General features: G+C 42.7%; 1 protein-coding gene and 1 pseudogene across 1 annotated transcript; both read left to right on the plus strand.

Annotated features, from left to right (window-relative positions):
- Nucleotides 1-28: 28 nt before the first annotated feature.
- Nucleotides 29-13587, plus strand: LOC116913205. Its single transcript, XM_032917389.1, has 6 exons — nucleotides 29-76; nucleotides 612-864; nucleotides 8669-8971; nucleotides 9250-9508; nucleotides 11446-11499; nucleotides 13470-13587. Exons 1-6 carry the CDS (start codon nucleotides 29-31, stop codon nucleotides 13585-13587), a joined length of 1035 nt encoding a protein of 344 aa, XP_032773280.1.
- A 1650-nt stretch (nucleotides 13588-15237) lies between these two features.
- Nucleotides 15238-15330, plus strand: LOC116914183 (annotated as a pseudogene).
- Nucleotides 15331-19722: the final 4392 nt, after the last annotated feature.

Genomic DNA, 19722 nt, shown 5'->3' on the forward strand with positions numbered 1-19722 from the left:
AACCAAGTCCAAAGTGCGAGAACCACTGATGAAACCAGTAGGAGAAGGAGGTCGAGGCAAGGCCAAAGGCCCTCAGGTATGTAGAGTCCAACCTGTGCTAACCCGAAACTCTGCTAGCATACTTCTTTATTCCGTGACAGTGAGTAAATGCAAGAGCCCAGATGTGGACATCTGTGGCAAGGTTAGACTGGCACTCAGGGTTATCTGATGTCTGCCTTTCACCCAGAGGAGCCAAAGGGTCTGAGCGTCTCCCTGTAGTGCACGTGCTCATGAGTCTATGCAGGTATAACGTTCCCTGGGAGCTCTAATGCTGTGGATATGGTTGAATCCTGAGATGGCTTCCCTATACATGTACACACCTATGCTTTCCCAGTGAGTGTACTTCATCCATGTAAGAGCTGGGTAGGTGCTGTAACAGGGCTGACAAGACAGTGTTCATTTGACTTTATAAATGAATGATGTCATTTTGGGCCATTCAATGTGCCAAAAGAGTCCAAGAAAGGTGACATGTACATGTGTGTGACATTTGATATACTCATCTCTTCTCTCTGTCCCTAGCAGGTTCCTATGAGAGGCCATGGATTGAGCATGAGATCTGGATCTTCCTGCAGGAGTGGGAAGTGGTTGAGTATGAAATGGGGCATGAAGGCAAGATCCAAAAGAAGGTCAAGGCCCTTTGTGGGCGCCTGTATAAGCGGGGCCTGAGGAAGACCTGGAATAGCTGCCTTCAACTAATGCTCTCCATGAGAGACCTACACAGAACTCTTTGTAATGAGCATCCAGGGACTGAACCCTTGTTTTCTCCTTATGCATGGAACCTATACAAGATCTTGGGACACAGACCCCAGGAAAACCAAGTCCCAGGTGAGTCTGCTGTGTAGACAGGACTCTTCATGTCCCAGAGTGTAGCATCCCATGGACATAGATTCGAGCTCACAATTGAGGGAAGTCCTTTTGCCAAAGGCCTTTACTTCGCATAGCAGCCTGCTCTGTGTGTGTTTATCTTTCTCTGTCACCTCCAACCAATGGAATTTGGACTTACTCATAGGTGACTCTGAGCCAAAGGCCTGGCAATTACTTATAGTGAGTCAGGGAGAATGAAGGTTTCATTTTGATGCTCACTCTCTCTCACTCGCTCTGTTTCTTCTCCTCCCAGGTGCTCTGTATGATTGGTCTGGTAACCCCCTGCTCTCCATGTACTCTCAACCTCCAATGTTGATGCCACCTCCATTACAACAACCTTGGGATTCTGGCCTACCTGCATCTTCTGGAGACCTTCATGGGAACCCATCATTGATGATGCCCACTCAGGATCCTCTGGTTCTCAGACAGGAAGTCTTGGAGGTCAACTGTTCAGTGACTGTTTTTGCAGAGGTACAAGAACCAGATTTATTTTGTTTTTAGGTTTCTTGATTTTAGTTTATTGAATCAGCCTCTTAATTATCCAGTGCATTCCCACTACCAACTATGTAGCCAAGAATGATGCTGAACTTCTGGGATCCCCATACTTCTTAAGAGTGAATGACATCATGGCCACCTTGCAGACACCCATGTCCTCTGATATAGAATGGAAAAGTATAGTTTCAAAAGGTTCTTGATGCCTTATGTTTAAAGCACAGGGAGAGTTTATTAGGAGTTTTTGAAAGGGATTTTTTTCCCCTGCAGATAACGGGGAGAGAGTGAGCTTGAGAGAGTGGCTGAGGTCCTCTCAAAAGACAGGTGCTTCTGTTCCTTAGCTTCCACTTGATCACACGCCCAGTTCACCCTAGACTGTCCTTGGTTTAAATTCACAGTCAAGTTGCCATTAGGTGAGAATGGACCAGCAGCTGTGTTTGAAGAAAGAAGAGTCCTTTGCATAGCTGGTTCCTGAGTCCATTCACAGCTGGGAGACAGGGATTCCTGTAGCGTGAAAACTGTTAAGATTTGATTTATTCATTTCTGCACAGGGAGAAGCAAACAAAGTCCAAAGTGTGAGTGACACTGAAGAAGCAAATAAGACATGGAGCCTGACCCATGATGGACAAAACTCTTTAGGTATTTAAAATCAAATCTTTGCTTAATCATAATTCTTTTTTTAAAATTTTCATTAGATCTATTTCTTTACTTACATTTCAAATGATGTTCCCCTTCCCAGTTTCCTGTCCTTAAGCCCCCAACCCCTCCCCCCGCCATATGGGTATTCCCCCCATACATCCACCTTACTGCTCCCCCCCCCATATTCCCCTGCAAGGGGTTCCAACCTTGGTGGGACCAAGGGCTTCCCCTTCCACTGGTGCCCCAACAAGGCTATTTTCTGCTACATATGCAGTTGGACCCCTGGGTCAGCCCATGTATATTCTTTCAGTAGTATTTCGGTATATTCCTGGAAGCTCTGGGATTGCAAGCTCCTTCAAGTCTTTCAATACTTCCTCTAATACCCCTAAGAGGGTCCTGTTCTCAGTTCAGTGGTTTACTGCTAGCATTGACCTCTGTATTGGACATGCTCTGGAGGTGTCTCTCAAGAGAGATCTATATCCGGTCCCTTTCAGCATGCATTTTTTAGCTTCATCAATCTTATCTACTTTTGGTGGCTGTATATGGGCCACATGTGGGGCAGGCTCTGAATGGCCGTCCCTTCAGTTGCTGCTCTAAATGTTGCTTCCATATCCCCTCATATGAATATTTTTTCCCTTTTAAGAAGGAGTGGAAGCATCCACATTTTGGTCCTCCTTCTTGAGCTTTCTGTGGTCTATGGATTGCATCTTGGGTAATTCGAGCTTTTTGGCTAATATCCACTTATCAATGAGTGCATACCAAGTGTGTTTTTCTGTGATTGAGTTACCTCACTCAGGATGACATTTTCTAGTTCATTCCATTTGCCTATGAATTTCATGAAGTCATTGTTTTGATAGCTGAGTAGTACTCCATTATGTAGATGTACCATATTTTTTGAATCCATTCCTCTATTGAAGGGCATCTGGGTTCTTTCTAGCTTCTGGCTATTATAAATAAGGCTGCTATGAACATAGTGGAGCATGTTTCCTTGTTATATGTTGGAGCATCTTTTGCATATATGCCTAAGAGAGGTATAGCTGGGTCCTCAGGTAGTGGAATGTCCAATTTTCTGAGGAACCTCCAGACTGATTTCCAGAATGGTTGTACTAGTCTGCAATCCCACCAACAATGGAGGAGTGTTCCTCTTTCTCCATATCCTCACCAGCATCTGCTGTTACCTGAGTTTTTTATCTTAGCCATTTTCACTGGTGTGAGGTGGAATCTCAGGGTTGTTTTGATTTGCATTCCCCTGATGACTAAGAATGTTCAACATTTCTTTAGGTGCTTTTTGGCCATTCGATAATCCTCAGCTGACAATGTTTTGTTTAGGTTTGTACCCCATTTTTTAATAGGGCTATTTGTCTCCCTGCGGACTAACTTCTTGAGTTCTTTGTATATTTTGGATATTTGCCCTCTATCAGATGTAAGATTGGTAAAGATCTTTTCCCAATCTGTTGGTTGCCGTTTTGTCCTAATGACAGTGTCTTTTGCCTTACAGAAGCTTTGCAGTTTTATGAGGTCCCATTTGTCGATTCTTGATCTTAGAGCATAAGCCATTGGTGTTTTGTTCAGGAAATTTTCTCCAGTGCCCATGTGTTCGAGATGCTTCCCCACTTTTTCTTCTATTAATTTGAGTATCTGGTTTGATGTGGAGGTCCTTGATCCACTTGGACTTAAGCTTTGTACATGGTGATAAGAATAGATCTATTTGCATTCTTCTACATGCTGACCTCTAGTTGAACCAGCACCTGTGTTGAAAATGCTATCTTTCTTCCACTGGATAGTTTTAGCTTCTTTTCAAAGATCAAGTGACTATAGGTGTGTGGATTTATTTCTATGTCTTCAATACTGTTCCACTGATTTATCTGCCTGTCTCTGTACCAAAAACATACAGTTTTTATGACCACTGCTCTGTAATATTGCTTGAAGGCAGGGATGGTGATTCGCCCAGATGTTCTTTTATTGTTGAGAATAGTTTTCACTAACCTGGGTTTTTTGTTATTCCAAATGAATTTGCAAATTGCTTTTTCTATCTCTATAAAGAATTGAGTAGGAATTTTGATGGGGATTGCATTGAATCTGTAGATTGATTTTGGCAAAATGTCCATCTTTACTATATTAGTCCTGCCAATCCATGAGCATGGAAGATCTTTCCATCTTCTGAGATCTTCCTCAATTTCTTTCTTCAGAGACTCGAAGTTCTTGTTATACAGATCTTTCACTTGCTTGGCTAAAGTCACACCAAGATATTTTATATCATTTAGGACTATTGTGAAGGGTGTCATTTCCCTAATTTTTTTCTCAGCCTGTTTATCCTTTGAGTAGAGGAGGGCTACTGATTTGTTTGAGTTAATTTTATACCCAGCCACGTTGCTGAAGTTGTTTATCAGGTTAATTAGTTCTCTGGTGGAACTTTTGGGGTCACTTAAATATACTACATATCATCTGCAAATAGTGATATTTTGATTTCTTCCCTTCCAATTTGTATCCCTTTGACCTCCTTTTGCTGTCTGATTGCTGGCTAGGACTTCGAGTACTATATTGAATAAGTAGGGAGAGAGTGGGCAGCCTTGTCTAGTCCCTGATTTTAATGGGATTGATTCAAGTTTCTCTCCATTTAGTTTGATGTTAGCTACTGGTTTTCTGAACATTGCTTTTACTATGTGTAGATATGGGCCTTGAATTCCTGATCTTTCCAGGACTTTTATCATGAAGGGGTGTTGAATTTTGTCAAATGCTTTCTCAGCATCTAATGAAATGATCATGTGGTTCTTATCTTTAAGTTTGTTTATATAGTGTATTACATTGATGGATTTCCGTATATTAAACCATCCCTGCATCCCTGGGATGAAGCCTACTTGATCATCATGGATGATCATTTTGATGTGTTCTTGGATTTGCTTTGCAAGAATTTTATTGAGTATTTTTGCGACAATATTCATAAGGGAAATTGGTCTGAAGTTTTCTCTCTTTCTTGGGTCTTTGTGTGGTTTAGGTATAAGAGTAATTGTGGCTTCATAGAAGGAATTTGGTAGAGCTCCATCTGTCTCTATTTTGTGGAATAGTTTGGACAGCATTGGTATGAGGTCTTCTATGAAGGTCTGATAGAATTCTGCACTAAACACATCTGGTCCTGGGCTTTTTTTGGTTGGGAGACTTTTAATGATTGTTTCTATTTCTTTAGGAGTTATGGAGTTGTTTAGATGGTTTATCTCTTCCTGATTTAACTTTGGTACCTGGTATCTGTCTAGAAAATTGTCCATTTCCTCCAGATTTTCCAGTTTTGTTGAATATAGGCTTTTGTAGTAGAATCTGATGATTTTTTTTTAAATTTCTTCAGGTTCTGTTGTTATGTCTCCCTTTCATTTCTGATTTTGTTAATTTGGATGCTCTCTCTGTGTCCTCTGCTTAGTCTGGCTAAGGGTTTATCACTCTTGTTGATTCTCTCAAAGAACCAGCTCCTGGTTTTGTTGATTCTTTGTATAGTCCTTTTTGTTTCTACTTGGTCTACTCAATGACAACTTGGTCAAGGAAGAAATAAAGAAAGAAATTAAAGACTTCTTAGAATTTAATGAAAATGAAGATACAACATTCCCAAACTTATGGGACACAATGAAAGTGGTACTAAGAGGAAAACTCATAACTCTGAGTGCCTGTAGAAAGAAACAGGAGAGAGCATATGTCAGCAGCTTGACAGCACACCTAAAAGCTGTAGAAAACGTATGTATGTATGCTCTGTCATTATTGTTGTTATTGAAGACATATCTTAGTGTGTGGTGATCTGATAGGATGCATGGGATTATGTCTATCTTCCTGTATCTGTTGAGACCTGTTTTGTGACTGAGTATATGGTCAATTTTGGAGAAGGTTCCATGATGTGCTGAGAAGAAGGTATATCTTTTTGATTTAGAATGGAATGTTCTATAAATATCTGTTAAATCCATTTGGTTCATAACTTCTGTTAGTTTCTCTATGTCTCTGTTTAATTTCTGTTTCCATGACCTGTCCGTTGATGAGAGTGGGGTGTTGAAATCTCCTACTATTATCTTGTGAGGTGCAATGTGTGCTTTAGTAAGGTTTCTTTTATGAATGTAGGTGCCCTTACATTTGGAGCATAGATATTTAGGATTGAGAGTTAATCTTGGTGGATTTTTCCTTTGATGAATATGAAGTGTCCTTCCTTATCTTTTTTAATGACTTTTGGTTGAAAATCAATTATGTTTGATATTAGAATGGCAACTCCAGCTTGTTTCATCGGATCATTTGCTTGGAAAGTTGTTTTCCAACCATTTACTTGGAGGTAGTGACTGTCTTTGTCTCTGAGGTGTGTTTCCTGCATGCAGCAAAATGCTGGGTCCTCTGGGGACTTGAGTCTGTTGATGTTGAGAGATATTAAGGAATAGTGATTGTCACTTCCTCTTATTTTCATTGTTAGAGGTGGAATTATGTTTGTTTGTCTCTCTTTTGGTTTCATTGCAAGGAAATTATATTCTTGCTTTCTGTATGGTGTAGTTTCTCTCTGTATGTTGGAGTTCTCCATCTATTGTCATTTGTAGGGCTGGATTTGTAGAAAGATATTATGTAAATTTTGTCATGGAATATCTTGGTTTCTCCATCTATGTTAATTGAGAGTTTTGCTGGATACAGTAACTTGGGCTGGCATTTGTGTTCTCTTAGGGTCTGTATGACATCTGTCCAGGATCTTCTGGCTTTCACAGTCTCTGGTGAGAAGTCTGGTGTAATTCTTATAGGTCTGCCTTTATATGTCACTTGACCTTTTTCCCTCACTGCTTTTAATATTCTTTCTTTGTTTTGTGCATTTGGTGTCTTAACTATTATGTGACAGGAGGAATTTCTCTTCTGGTCCAATCTATTTGGAGTTCTTTAGGCTTCTTGTATGCTTGTATCTCTTTCTTTAGGTTAGGGAAGTTTTCCTCTATGATTTTGTTGAAGATATTTACTGGTCCTTTGAGCTGGGAGTCTTCACTCTCTTCTATACCTATTATCCTTCGGTTTGATCTTCTCATTGTGTCCTGGATATCCTGGATATTTTGGGCTAGCAGCTTTTTGTGTTTTACATTATCTTTGACAGTTGTGTGGATGTTTTTCTATGATATCTTCTGCCCTTGAGATTCTCTCTTCTATCTCTTAAATTCTGTTGGTGATGTTTGTATCTATGGCTCCTTGTCTCTTCCTTGGGTTTTCTATATACAGGGTTGTCTCCTTTTGTGCTTTCTTTATTGTTTCTATTTCCATTTTCAATTCGTTCACCTGTTGGTTGTATTTTCCTGTAATTCTTTCAGGGATTTTTGTGTTGCCTCTATAAGGGCTTCTACTTGTTTACTTGTGTTTTCCTGCATTTCTTTAAGGGAATTCTTTATGTCTTTCTTAAAGTCCTCCATCATTATAAAAAAAATGTGATTTTTCAATCTAACTCTTGCTTTTCTGATGTGTTTGGATATCCAGTATTTTCTTTGGTGGGAGAACTGGGCTCTGATGATGCCAAGTAGTCTTGGTTTCTGTTGCTTAGGTTCCTGTGCTTGCCTCTAGCCATTGGGTTGTCTCTGGTGTTTGCTTGTCTTGCTGTTTCTGAGAGTGACTTGGCCCTGCTGTAGGCCTCTGTGTCAGTACTCCTATAGAACTCTTTTCCTGTTTTCTTTCAGCCTTTCCTGAGAACAGGTGCTCTGATTACAGGTGTGATGGCACTGCTGGAGACTGTCTTTCAGCTCTAGGTGTGGGCAGGAAACAAAGGTTCCTGCCCCTGATTGCTCCTAGGTCCTTGCACCCAGGGGGCACAGTTGTCACTAGGTGATTCCCTCTTGGGTCTGGACTGTGGGCAGAGGGTAGTCTCCTTTGACTTCTCAGGAGTATCTATACTTCTGAGGGTCTAGCTCTCTCCCCCATGGGATTTGGGTGCAGGGAGCTGTTTGGCTGGTTCAGTTCAGTCCTGGGCACAGAACAGAACCATGGGTCCTGCGGCTCTCTGTTCCTATATCCCTGTTTCCGGAGGCACTGTGCAGTTTCCCCCTGGACCAGGGATGTGGGCTGAGGTGTGCAGAGGTGGCAGTCTGTCCTGCGGTCTCAGGATGTCTGCACTCCTGGGTGTTCAGCTCTCTTTACCATGGGATTTGGGTACAGGGAACTGTGGGATTCTATCAATTCACTCTTAATCCTAAACTCTTTTGTTATGTTTCTTGTTCTGTGATAGCAAGTAGATGTAAGAGACCATATTTGGTTATCTGTGGCAAGGTTAGACAGGCACTCAGGGTTATCTGACATCTCCCCTTCTCACAGAAGAGATAAAGATTCTGAGTGTCGTTCTGTAGTGCAGGTGCTCATGAGTCTAGGCAGGTACAACATTCCCTGGCAGCACTAATGCTGTGGATATGGTTGAATTCTGAGCTGTCTTCCCTCAATCTGGGAGACACCTATGCTTTCCCAGTGAGTGTACTTCATCCATTTAAAAGTTGGGTACATGCTGTAACAAGTCTAGCAAGACAGCATCCATAAACACTCCAAAACTGAATGAAACCATTTCTGGCTAATCAATGTGCAGCCAGATTTTCTGAGAGAAGGTGGCATGTACATATGTGTGACGTATGATATACTCATCACCTCCCTTTGTCCTTAGCAGGTTCTTTTGAGAGCCCGTGGATTGAGCATGAAATCTGGATCTTCCTGCAAGAGTGGAAAGTGGTTGAATATGAAATGGGGCACCAAGCCAATATCAAAAGGAAGGCCAAGTCCCTTTCCATGCGCCTCAATACTTGGGGTGTGTGGAAGAGCTGGAATAGCTGCCTTCAATTGATGTTATCCATGATGGACCTGCACAGAATTCTTTGTACTGAGAGGCCAAGGTCTGAACCCTTGTTTTCTCCTTATGCATCAGAACTGTACAGGATCTTGGGTTACAGATCCCAGAGAGACCACATCCCAGGTGAGTGTCCTATGTAGAGAGGACTCTTCAGGTCCCAGAGAGTAACATCAGCTGGACATAGGGCAGAGCACACAGTTGAGGGAAGTCCTTTAACCATAGTCCTTTGCTTCACACAGCACCCTGCTCTGTGTGGGTACCTTTCTCTGTCACCCAAAGGCAATGGTATTTGGACCTTATTCACAGGTGACTCTGAACCAGAGGCCAGGCAATTACTTAGTGAGTCAGGGAGAGTGAGGGTGACATTTTCAAAGTCTCTCTTTTTGTTTTTCTTCTCTCAGGTGCTCTGTATGATTGGTCTGGTAACCCCATGGTGTCCATGTACCCTCAACCTCCAATGGTGATGCCATCTCCAGTTCAACAGCCATGGGCTTCTGCCACATCTATACCATCTGGGCAGCTCCATGGGAAGCCATCCCTGATGATGTACAATCAGAATTCACTAGATTGCAGATGGTATGCCTGGAAGGACACCTATCCATTGTCAGTTCCGCCTGTACTTCCTGCCTCTGTTCCTGGAGACACCAACCTTCAGCTGCCGTGCTCTACTTGTGATGGCAGCCCAAGACCTTAGTGAGGACATGTGGAGACTTTTTTCTTTTCTAAAAAAGCATTCTATGGATGCTATTCATAGTAAGCACTCTATGGATACTCAATTTCTGTATGTGTTTAGAGGAAAATAGGACATTAAATAAATTTCTATGGCATAACTGTCTTACGTTTTATTTTGTCACTTCAGTGGAGGCCATAAGTGTAGAGAGGCAAAGGATGTGGTACTTAATGTTGGAGGTTCCTTTTTATGGGGTCTGGCACCTCTAATGTTCCCTCTGTTTATCAGACTCTCAACACTTTGGCTCCTGCTCCTCAAGGAGAACCTCTACTTCCCAGACATCAGCTCAGTGATTCATTCTCTCTTGCTGTAGAACTAGGGTCCATTGTTCTCAGACTCAAATTCCTCAGAATACAAGGAAAACAGATACAAAATTGAGTTGTCTATTATATATAACACAGTATATATAATAACCATTGAGAAAATATGAAAAATTTAAGTGTTCGGTACCCAAAGAATGTCTGTCAAGGTACTTTGCCACAATCCTAAATTTGTAACTCATTTATAGAAGGAAGAGGGATTGTTATATCATGGTAGGTCTAATCGTGGCCTGGTTTCATATACATAGTTCATTTGCCATTGCACCTTGAACAGTTACATCACTTTAGATTTAATAAGGAACCAGTTATTGTTTATTTTGAAAATCAATCCTGACCTTGAAGGAGTTAAAATTTAAGTACCTGTAGTTAAAAAGCACAAAATCTATACTCAAGCAGGAAATGGAAAGAAACAGAAAGAGGTAGGCCTGCACATGCCTGAACAAGCCTGAAATAAGGCTGCCAAGTCATCAAAAAAAATAGCTGACCATAAGGGATAAACAATCTCCACAAGGCCGTGGACCATCTGGAATCGCCTACTCTCCCCTTCCTCCCTACCTCTCTGAGGTTAAGTTGACTGCCTACTAACCAAAATAAACTGCCCTACCACGTCACCGGAATGTTAACTTACAGGTACTACTCGCTGATGTAATCGAGGGCCAAAATTAGCCCGCCACTGCTTGAATCAGCCAATTATGTGTAACTGCGCCAAATTCCCTAACTTTTCCTATATAAACCCCTGATTTCTGAGCTTCGGGGTCGACTCCTCTATCTCCTGCATGAGACACGTGTTGGCCCGGAGCTCTGTCATTAAAGTGCCTCTTCCTTTTGCATCAAGAAGGTCTCTCGAGTTTCCTGGAGCGCGCTATCCTGAGACTTGAGTGAGGGTCTTTCCACCTGAGGTGATATGATTGTCAGTCAGATTGATATTTCCAGCTGCCCCTCCTCTCGCCTTCTTGTTTCACAGGCACAAAGCTTGTGCTCCTTATTTGCACTGGCCTTTTCATCCCAAGAAGGCTTCCTAGTTTAGCTGTGTGACTGAATGGTATTTGTCACCTGACCTGCTTGTTCCTCCAGCTCTCACCTGGACACCCCTAGCTTTCTTGCTGGCCACTTTCCCCTTCTCTTAAGAATTTTATCACCTAATGCACTGTGTTGTTTGATATATAATACCTCCCGTCCTACTACTATGTGTGTCCCAGATTCCCATTGTGACGGTTCTAATTCTAAAACAAGGTGTTGGTGCATTCCCCTAAATATTAAATTTACCTATTAGGGTCAAAACCAGGATTGGACACGTGGATATACTTGGGGCCTTAGAATTCTTCAATCAGGTGCTGATACAGGGATTATATTTAGCATAAAATTGTTAAAAGAGCCTGTACATTCCTCATCCCCAGACCTCATGGCCCCTAATCCTATTTTTGTTCCTCCTTCCCCTCCAAAAATTTTCCAGGGCTCCACATTGGGCACCAGTGTGCCCTGTCCTAAAGGTCAGTCAGCCGAGGTTGGGGACCACCTAGGAGAGAATGGGGACAAGAGACACAAAGAAGGAGGCCTAGAGAAGAGTCTGATCAAGGAGAAAAATTTTATTTTTTCCCAAGGTGGAATTTATACCATAGAGGAGATAACAGAGGGAGGGGGGAATCGGGAAACATTTACACAGGCCAAAGACACTGTGCTCTTGTGCTCAGGAAATCATCTGACTTCAACACCTCAGGCAATTGGTTGACATGAAGAGGATGTTGGTTTCTCAGAAAGGTCACAAGTTTGTCATATCATTAGGCATCCTGACCAACAAATTTGTATTAGCTTTCTGCAGCTGGCTGGGGATATTCCATTGTCCTGACCTCTTAATGAACCCAGTCATACCTAACTCTAACTATAATATTAACATCAATAATGGAGGGTTTAAGGACACAGCTCCCAACAGATATTGTGATTTCCTTCAACTTGATTATATCTAGAATTAACTAAATCTCAAAGTCCTAGGCATCCTTCTGAGGAGTTTAGCTTAATCACTTGAAGTCAGATGTCCTACCTCTGGTACAGATCTCTGAAATGGGAAAATATACTTTTCCCTGATCTTTAGAGGTGGTAAAAGTAGCCTCTCGTCAGGGTCACATTTCCTGCTACAAGTCTATATGAAGGACACAGAAAAAGGAAATTCTCTGTAGCCTGCACATGTCATACTCACTGGAGAGTGCATCCACTTACTGTGGTTAGAGGAGAGATTGTTCATTATTGGCCGTGATGTGGTTGGAGTTAATGGAGCTAATGTAACATAGGAATCACCTAAAGATATCAAAAGTATCAGATATCTGCCTTCTGGTTTTTAATATTAGGAAGAAAACTTTTATGAAGTCTCAAGGACAGCAATTTTATGGTTACAAAAACCTGAGGAATTGCATGAATCACTTCAGATATGGGGTTGGGAAACCACTCATCTTGAAGATATATGATGGAAGTCATTGCTCCTGCTGACTTTAATGGGGAAGGGAAACTGAGGGACAACATAAATGAATGTCTTGAACAGGAATTGAGGTGGTGGGAGTAGGGAAGGCCTCCACAGACTCATATTTGCATGCTTGGCCCACAGTACTGGTACTATTCGAAGCAGTGGTCTTTCTGAATAATATGTGTACATGTTGGACAAAATGTGTCCCTGAGAGGCAGGGTGGGCTTTGAGTTATCCTATGTTGAAGCTATGTCACATGTTGTCCACAGTGCCTTTCTGCTGCCTGGAGTTCAAGATGTAGATCTCTCAGCCCCTTCTTCAGTAAAGTGTCTCTGTATTGTACCTTGATTTCCACCATGGTGATAATGGAACAACTGTAAGCCAGTCCCAGTGAAATGTTTTCCTTTATCACAGTCGCCTTAGCCATAGTATCTGCTCACAGACGTAGAAAGCCTTCTTTAGATACAAATTGCTACCAGGGACTAGGTATTGTTATGATAGGCCCGGCCTTGATTTTTTGGAGGCCCTTGGACTTTGGGACATTGTATTCGGAAAGAATTAGCATGAATTAAAAGCTGCTTAATGAACCATAGTATAAGACCATAGAAGACTGTGTTGCTGAGAGTGACTGAACTGTGGGACCCTGGCACAAGAGTCTACCGAGGAGTAGAATATGAGTATGTTGCCTAGAGAACATTCATGTAATATTTTGGCAAGGAATGTGATTGATTTTGAAACTGTTGCGAGAAGTGCCTGAGGCTAAACTGAAGAGACTTAAATTAACAGCATTATCAGAGGAAATCTTACAGCAGCAGTCTAGACTGTGTTGTGTGGTTGCCACTTGTCATTCTTATGAAATTGTTTTGATAAAAAGAAGCAAACTGGGTAAGGAAAAAGACAAAGAGGAGAGATTGACGAGGAATGGGACAAGAAGCAGGGGAATGTGGGGAAAGTCCTATGTTTAAGGAGATAAACAGATTAATAAGTAGAATGAAAGTTGTGACACTTCAGGTAGACCCCACCTTCAACACTTCCAGTTCATGAAAAGGAATTAATGAGCTGCTTAGGTTCAAGTACGGTAGTTCTGGCTTTTATTCCTCTGATGGCTATTCTCAGTTGTCAACGTGACTGTATCTGGAATGAATGGAACGACATTGCAAGTTTGGAGGACACACTTGTGATTCAGACCTTGAGGCTGAAAGACACAGGCTATGATCATAGCCATGAGGCATGATGGCCATGAAAGTCTTAGGACCATGAAAGATTCACATTTTTCATCCTAGAGCACAGAGGTAAAGAGATCACTGCCTTCAAGGCAGTCAGATTAGACTGGGAATGGATAAATTCTAAGAACAACTTGTTTCCAATTGTGTCATTGCATACCGCTTTGATCCAGATTCTACCATCCAGTGCAGGACCACATAATTCCCCTGGGAAAAGGAGCCATTCGTTCTTCTTTACTTACTTGTCCTGACAATTCCATCTCTTGGATCCGACTTCTTCAGGATTCCATCTTATCCACAAGACCGTCTGAAACACCTAACTTCCTGGGACTGAGCAACAACTAAATTCTTGATATTCCCTCAGACATATGCTGATTGTTGAGTTAGTTCAACTCCAGGCTGTAAATCATTCCAATAAGTTCTCTTAATACCTACAGCATTTTATCAGTTTTGTGTGGCTGGAGATTTTTGAAGAAGAAAATTCTATCACTCAGGAGACAGAAGCAAGCTGAGCTCTGACTACAAGGTCAGCCTGGTCAATTCCAGGAGAGGCAAACGTAGGTTGTGAAGGAAACCATGGTAAATCGAAAGCTGGTGAAGATGTAATTGCCCAAGTAGGCCATGGTTCCCGCCCCAGCATGCAGCAGAGCCTGGCAGCCTCAGAGTTTTGGATCTGGATTTAGAGTCAAGAATAGAAGATAGGGGTTACAGAATCTCCCTCTGCTCCTAAAGAAACCCACTGAGGTCAGATGTAAGGCAGCGGTGTCAGTGCCCGGAGGCCTAGAAAAGCTGTGGTGTGAATCTGTGAAGATAAAGCATGAACTGCTCCGGGAACACTAAGTCGTTAGACACTGCAGAGCCTTGGGCTAAGTGTCAGGGCTTAAAACTGGGAGCTCAACCTGACCCCGAGAGAAGTGCACTGCAGTCTGAGGGAGAGGGAGATCTGAGCAGTGCATTGACAGCACAAAGGGAGATGCAGGTTCTGCTATTTGCCCCACTGGTTTTCAATCTTGTTTTGCTTCAGTATTTCCCCAAAATGCCCCCTCCTCATATTTGCATAGTGATGTGTATCCAAGGTCATTATATGCTGGAATTATGTGGTGTGCAATTTGATTTTGATTCAACAGGGATAATTCTTATGCGATTGTCTGAGTCTTAGGATAGACCTTGGACTTTTAATCAGGATGGACACTGTTGTAACATAAGAGGCATTTAGAAGTCGGAAGGAATGCATTTGGGCATAACGGTACTGCTACAAGCCTATGGGGGCTCTGAATAACATGCAATGGTAGGAATTCGAAGAGACCCCAGCCACTCATGTGTTTGACTCATTGTCTTAGAGGAAGTAGCACTCTTAGGAGGTTACTGTTAATTAGATAATATGTGGGGTTATTGGAGGCAGTATGTCACTGTGGGTGTGCTCAACACCTGTCCAGTTGAGCACACAGTCTCCTTCCTCCTGGGGATGAAGTTGTAGAAGTCTGAGCTCCTTCTCCAACATCATCACTGCTGGAATTCTATGCTTCTTATGGTGATGATAACAGAACAAACCTCTTGTCTCGGTTAGGGTTTCCATTGTTGTGAAGAGACACCATGACCACGTAGTCTTGTAAAGGACAACAATTAATTGGGGCTGGCTTACCAATTAAGAGTTTTGGTCCGTGTTCACTTTGGCAGCACATACAATACAGAGAAGATTAACGTGGCCCTTGCCCAAGGATGACACGCAAATTCGGGAAGCGGTCCATATTTTAAAAAAAATTTTAAGTCCCTAAACCGTATAAAACTCTAACAAATGTTAAGTCTATGAAAGTTCAACATCTGTTTTGGTTTTCATCCAATGACGTAACTGTACTGCTATAAAAAATCAAAATCCAAACGCACATCACATACCTCCAACATGACAGGATAGACATTTCTATTCCAAAATGTCATAGTGAGGAAATAGTGGACCAAAGCAAGACCACAATCCAACCTGCAAACTCCAAACCCTGCATCTCCATGTGTCACAGCAATCTTCAGATCCCCAACTCCTTTCACTCTTCTCAACTGAAACCCAGTTCTTTCTCTTTAATAGTTTGCTCCTTTTTAACATCATTCCTGGGCAGGCTATCTATGCCTCTGGCCTCTCCAACATCTTGGGGTCTCCAAGGCAACTTAAAGTTTCCAGCTTCTTCTTGGAATGTCTGGGATCTACACATGATCTTCTGGGCTCCTCCTAAGAACTTGGGTCACTTTTTCGGCTCAGCCCTCCATAGCACTCTATGCTCAGGTTGACCCACTCCACTGCTGCTGCTGTTCTTGGTGGGCATCATGCACTGGGTCCTTTTGCTGCAGCAGGACTTTACCCGTAGCCTCCCATAGGCTCCCTTCATTCAGCCTAGGCCCCAATTCTTGCATGACCCCTTAAGTCCTGGAGGATCACCTGCAACTCAGGCTGCACCTTCACAAATGGCCTTCCATAGGCCCTGAAGGCCATGGCAACCTCACAGGAAGACCAAAAGTCTCATCTAAACTGATAACCTGGGAGCGCCTAGAGTCTGACCTACCAAAGTGCACTACAAGGGATGCTTTGAGGTCCCAAGCACATGTGTAGCAGAGGGCTTCCTTGTCTAGCCACATGGCAAGAAGATCACCTCAATCCTGCATTGACTTTTTGTTCCAGGATAGAGGTCAGGGAAACCACCCTCTCAGAGGCAAAGGAGAAGGGGATGAATGGAGGAACCCACTGAGAAGGGATTAGAGGGGCAACCTTGGTGATATCGACGAATTAAAGAATACATTGTGAAGTTAAAACATTTGAGAAAAGAGGACACCTGAACCCCGCCATTCTCGCGGGAAAGTAGGTGGCAACATACAGGTCCACTGAAATTAACTCATTTTATTTGAGAAAAGAGGACAAAGGAACCCTGCCATTATTGCAGGAGAGGTGACAGTAAATTCCACATCCAGTAGGACCTGAGCAGGTCAATAGCACCACGAATTCATGGACACTGGAAAGAAAGACTTTAAAACAAACGAACAAACAAACAACCAACAAACCAACAGCAAAGAAGAACAACCATGTCAACCACAAGAAAGATTTTCCTGGGCTTTTCCAGGGCCAAGGCTCAGCTGCTCTCCATGACCCATTTATATCTTAAAACCCAGTAACTCCTGAGTGATTCTTACACATTATCAAGTCCAGCTGCAGCAGGAGGTACAACTTTGACTATTCCTGGAATGCAGCTTCTTTGTACTCTCAGCAATTACTTCCCAGAAGACTTCACCTCAGTGATGCTGGTCTCCTGTTAATCACCGTTAATTTCTTAGCTGCTCTAACCAGGACCCATTGTTCTGGTAACCCCTTCTATTCTTGACTCTAAAGTGAGGATCTCAAGGCTCATTCAGCTGAGCTCTGCTGCTTGCTGGGGCTGGACCACGGCCCCCAGGTGTTATTACATCACCTCCTGTTTTCTGTTTTCAATTCTTTCATTCACTGCCTCAACTTGGCTGTCCTGGACCTTGCTCTATACACTGTCCTTAAACTCAGAGATCTGTTTGTCTCTCTCTCCTGAAGGAAGGGATTAAAGGTGTGTATGTACACCACAGCTGGACTTAAGCTTTTCTTCCCCTTGAACTTGCTCTGTCCCAGGCTAGACATTTACTAAGACTTGTAATTGGCTTTGTCTCATGGGATTAAAGGTGTGTAGCATCATGCCTGGGCCTAAGCTTTTCATGGCCACTGACCCTCAAGATCCAGACCAAAAGTCTGTGTTTTAGCACCTCTACATCTGCACATATACATATATATGCAGCTACATACCCACATATCCATTCCATAGGCTGTGAATATAATGCACTAGGCATATCTATGTCCTTCAATCCAAAGCCTAATTAGGCCTTAGTAGAAACCCACGGTATTCATTCTCAGAAAATACAGGGCTTTCATGAGATATTGGCTACCTAGGAAGGCTGTGCTGATTTAGGGCTCAAATCTTAACTCCTTCCGATTGGACTTGGCACAGTCTGGGCCTATGGATACACAAAGATCCCAAACTAGTTTGGATACATCCGGAGTTCAAGGTCATCCTGTGCTATTCAGGGAGATTGAGGCCAGCCCTGGGAATCAAAAGCCTGTCTCTAAAGGAAGAAGAAAAGAAATGGGTGCACCAAAGTTTCCCAAGCATGACTTCCAGTTGATTTTCTCTACCCTGGTGCTTAAATCCACAGGGAAATGTCTCCGTATACTTCATCTCTGCTGTGTTCTATCAGCCAAGATTTTCCATCCACTAGGGCATGGCATTAATGTGTAGATAACAAAGGAAGTCAGAGATATACAGGTGCTAATCCTTGGCTTTCAGAATAGGGTGGAGGTAGCTTGGGATACCTAGAAAGCTTGTCTGCAAACTCAGTGAAGAAAACTTGAAAGCAAAGAGCATCAAGGTTTCCCTGCCCTTGAAAGTTAATTACTGCTGGGGACCAGGAGCTACCCCACAAAGGACACCAAAATGAATTTCAGTCAGAGGGGGATGGTTTACTGAATGCAGGGGGACAGGCCTTGACAATTATAAGGGCTCCTGATGCATACAGCCCTCTGCATCATCTCTCATTCCCTTTGCAGTACTGTAAACACAGTAACATCACGTTCCACCTTATCTGCTGGACCTGGGGTTCCTAATGTTTCCATGATGTATGCGGTTCCTCATGGAGTGGTGACTGACAGCCACAAAACTCTTTTCCTTGGTCCTGTATAACTGGTGTTTTACTCTGTTCTGAGTTGTCATGTAAACATATGTCTTCTTCATGCTCTGAGGTGACTACTGTGAAAGGGTCATTTGAGCCATCAAGGAGGAGGACACACAGTCTGAGGGGCGACTGTGCTAGACCAGGTAACTGTGACTTCTGGAGATCAGAGACCCCTCAGGACCCAGGCCTCCTGGCTTGAGGAGTCATGAGAAGGGATGAAGAACAGCAGGTTTATGGCCTGGGCCAGTTCCATGTCTAGCGTGGCCTCCATCACAAGCCCCCATGTCCCACTCCTGTTTGTCCAAAGGCCATGCCTTCCTGCTTCCTCCATCTCCTTTCTGCTTCCCTTTTTCTTTTCCTGCTCCTAGGGGAAGATATTTCCAAGATCTACATTCCCATTTACTATGACTTAGGGAGAGTTTTAAGAGATGATCTTCATTTACAAATAATGACTTAGAATCAAATTCGGTTCCCCTCAGTTTCTGGTTACGTTTACATGAAATGAAAGTATTTAGCAAATGTGTTAATGTCTGAGCCACACCTTTAATCCCAGGTACCAGAGGGAGAGCCAGAGGCAGGGAGATCAGTGTATTGTGCACCAGACTTTGGTCTCAGTTTTAGTGAGTTGAACAATTCCCAGGACTATGTGTATAAACTCTGCCTCATAAAAGGAATTAAATTAATTAATTGCCCTTGGTGTTGCTTAGTGTCTTTAATAGTTTTCAATGGAGACTGTGGAGCCTTGCTAAGTAGCCTACGAGATTCCTCAGCAAAGTGGGATTAAATGTCCCAGGTTAAGGTTGCTGACCCACCCTTCACATACAGGTTGGGTGGGACAGAGTCAACCAAACAGAAGAGCTTTATAAAGGACTACATTTACACAGGATTCTCAGAATCTCAGTAATCCAGAGAAGTAAGCAGACTCCCAACTCCAACTCCAGGCTCTTGTGAACACCAGAGCAGAGCAGACCTTAGCTTCCTCACTGTGTTCAGCCAAGGAAGCCCAGGAAAGGACATGCAGGTGAGATGGGGGGAATCCACTCGTATTGTCTGTTGGATAGTTGGAATATTTGTGTCTCAACATATGGCTAAGTAGTTAACTACCTTGAATTTGAACCCATATCTGTAGTTTGCAGAGTTACAAGAATCAGATGTAGTTTTACTTGGGTTTCTTGATTTTAGTTTATTGAGTCTCTATCGTAATTATCCAAGGCTACCCATAACCAACGATTGAGCCAATAATTATGCTGAATTTCTGAGAACACCCATACCTCTTAGGAATGAATGGCCTTATGGACACCTTCCAGACACCTATGTGTTGTCATATGAAACAGAAAAGTATAGTTTCATACAGTTTTGTAATGTTTGAAACACTGCTGGAGTTTATTAGGAGATTTTGAAAGGGATTTTTTTCTGCA

Source organism: Rattus rattus, chromosome 12, assembly GCF_011064425.1.
Source record: "Rattus rattus isolate New Zealand chromosome 12, Rrattus_CSIRO_v1, whole genome shotgun sequence".
Taxonomy (NCBI): domain Eukaryota; kingdom Metazoa; phylum Chordata; class Mammalia; order Rodentia; family Muridae; genus Rattus; species Rattus rattus.

Bases quoted from the DNA above. Each gene is read 5' to 3' on its own strand.
- LOC116913205 (XM_032917389.1), top strand. From the start codon at position 29: ATGAAACCAGTAGGAGAAGGAGGTCGAGGCAAGGCCAAAGGCCCTCAG. The intron at 865-8,668 runs GTGAGTCTGCTG...TGTCCTTAGCAG, and splicing joins CCAGGAAAACCAAGTCCCAG to GTTCTTTTGAGAGCCCGTGG. The intron at 9,509-11,445 runs GTGCTCTACTTG...AGAGACACAAAG, and splicing joins GACACCAACCTTCAGCTGCC to AAGGAGGCCTAGAGAAGAGT.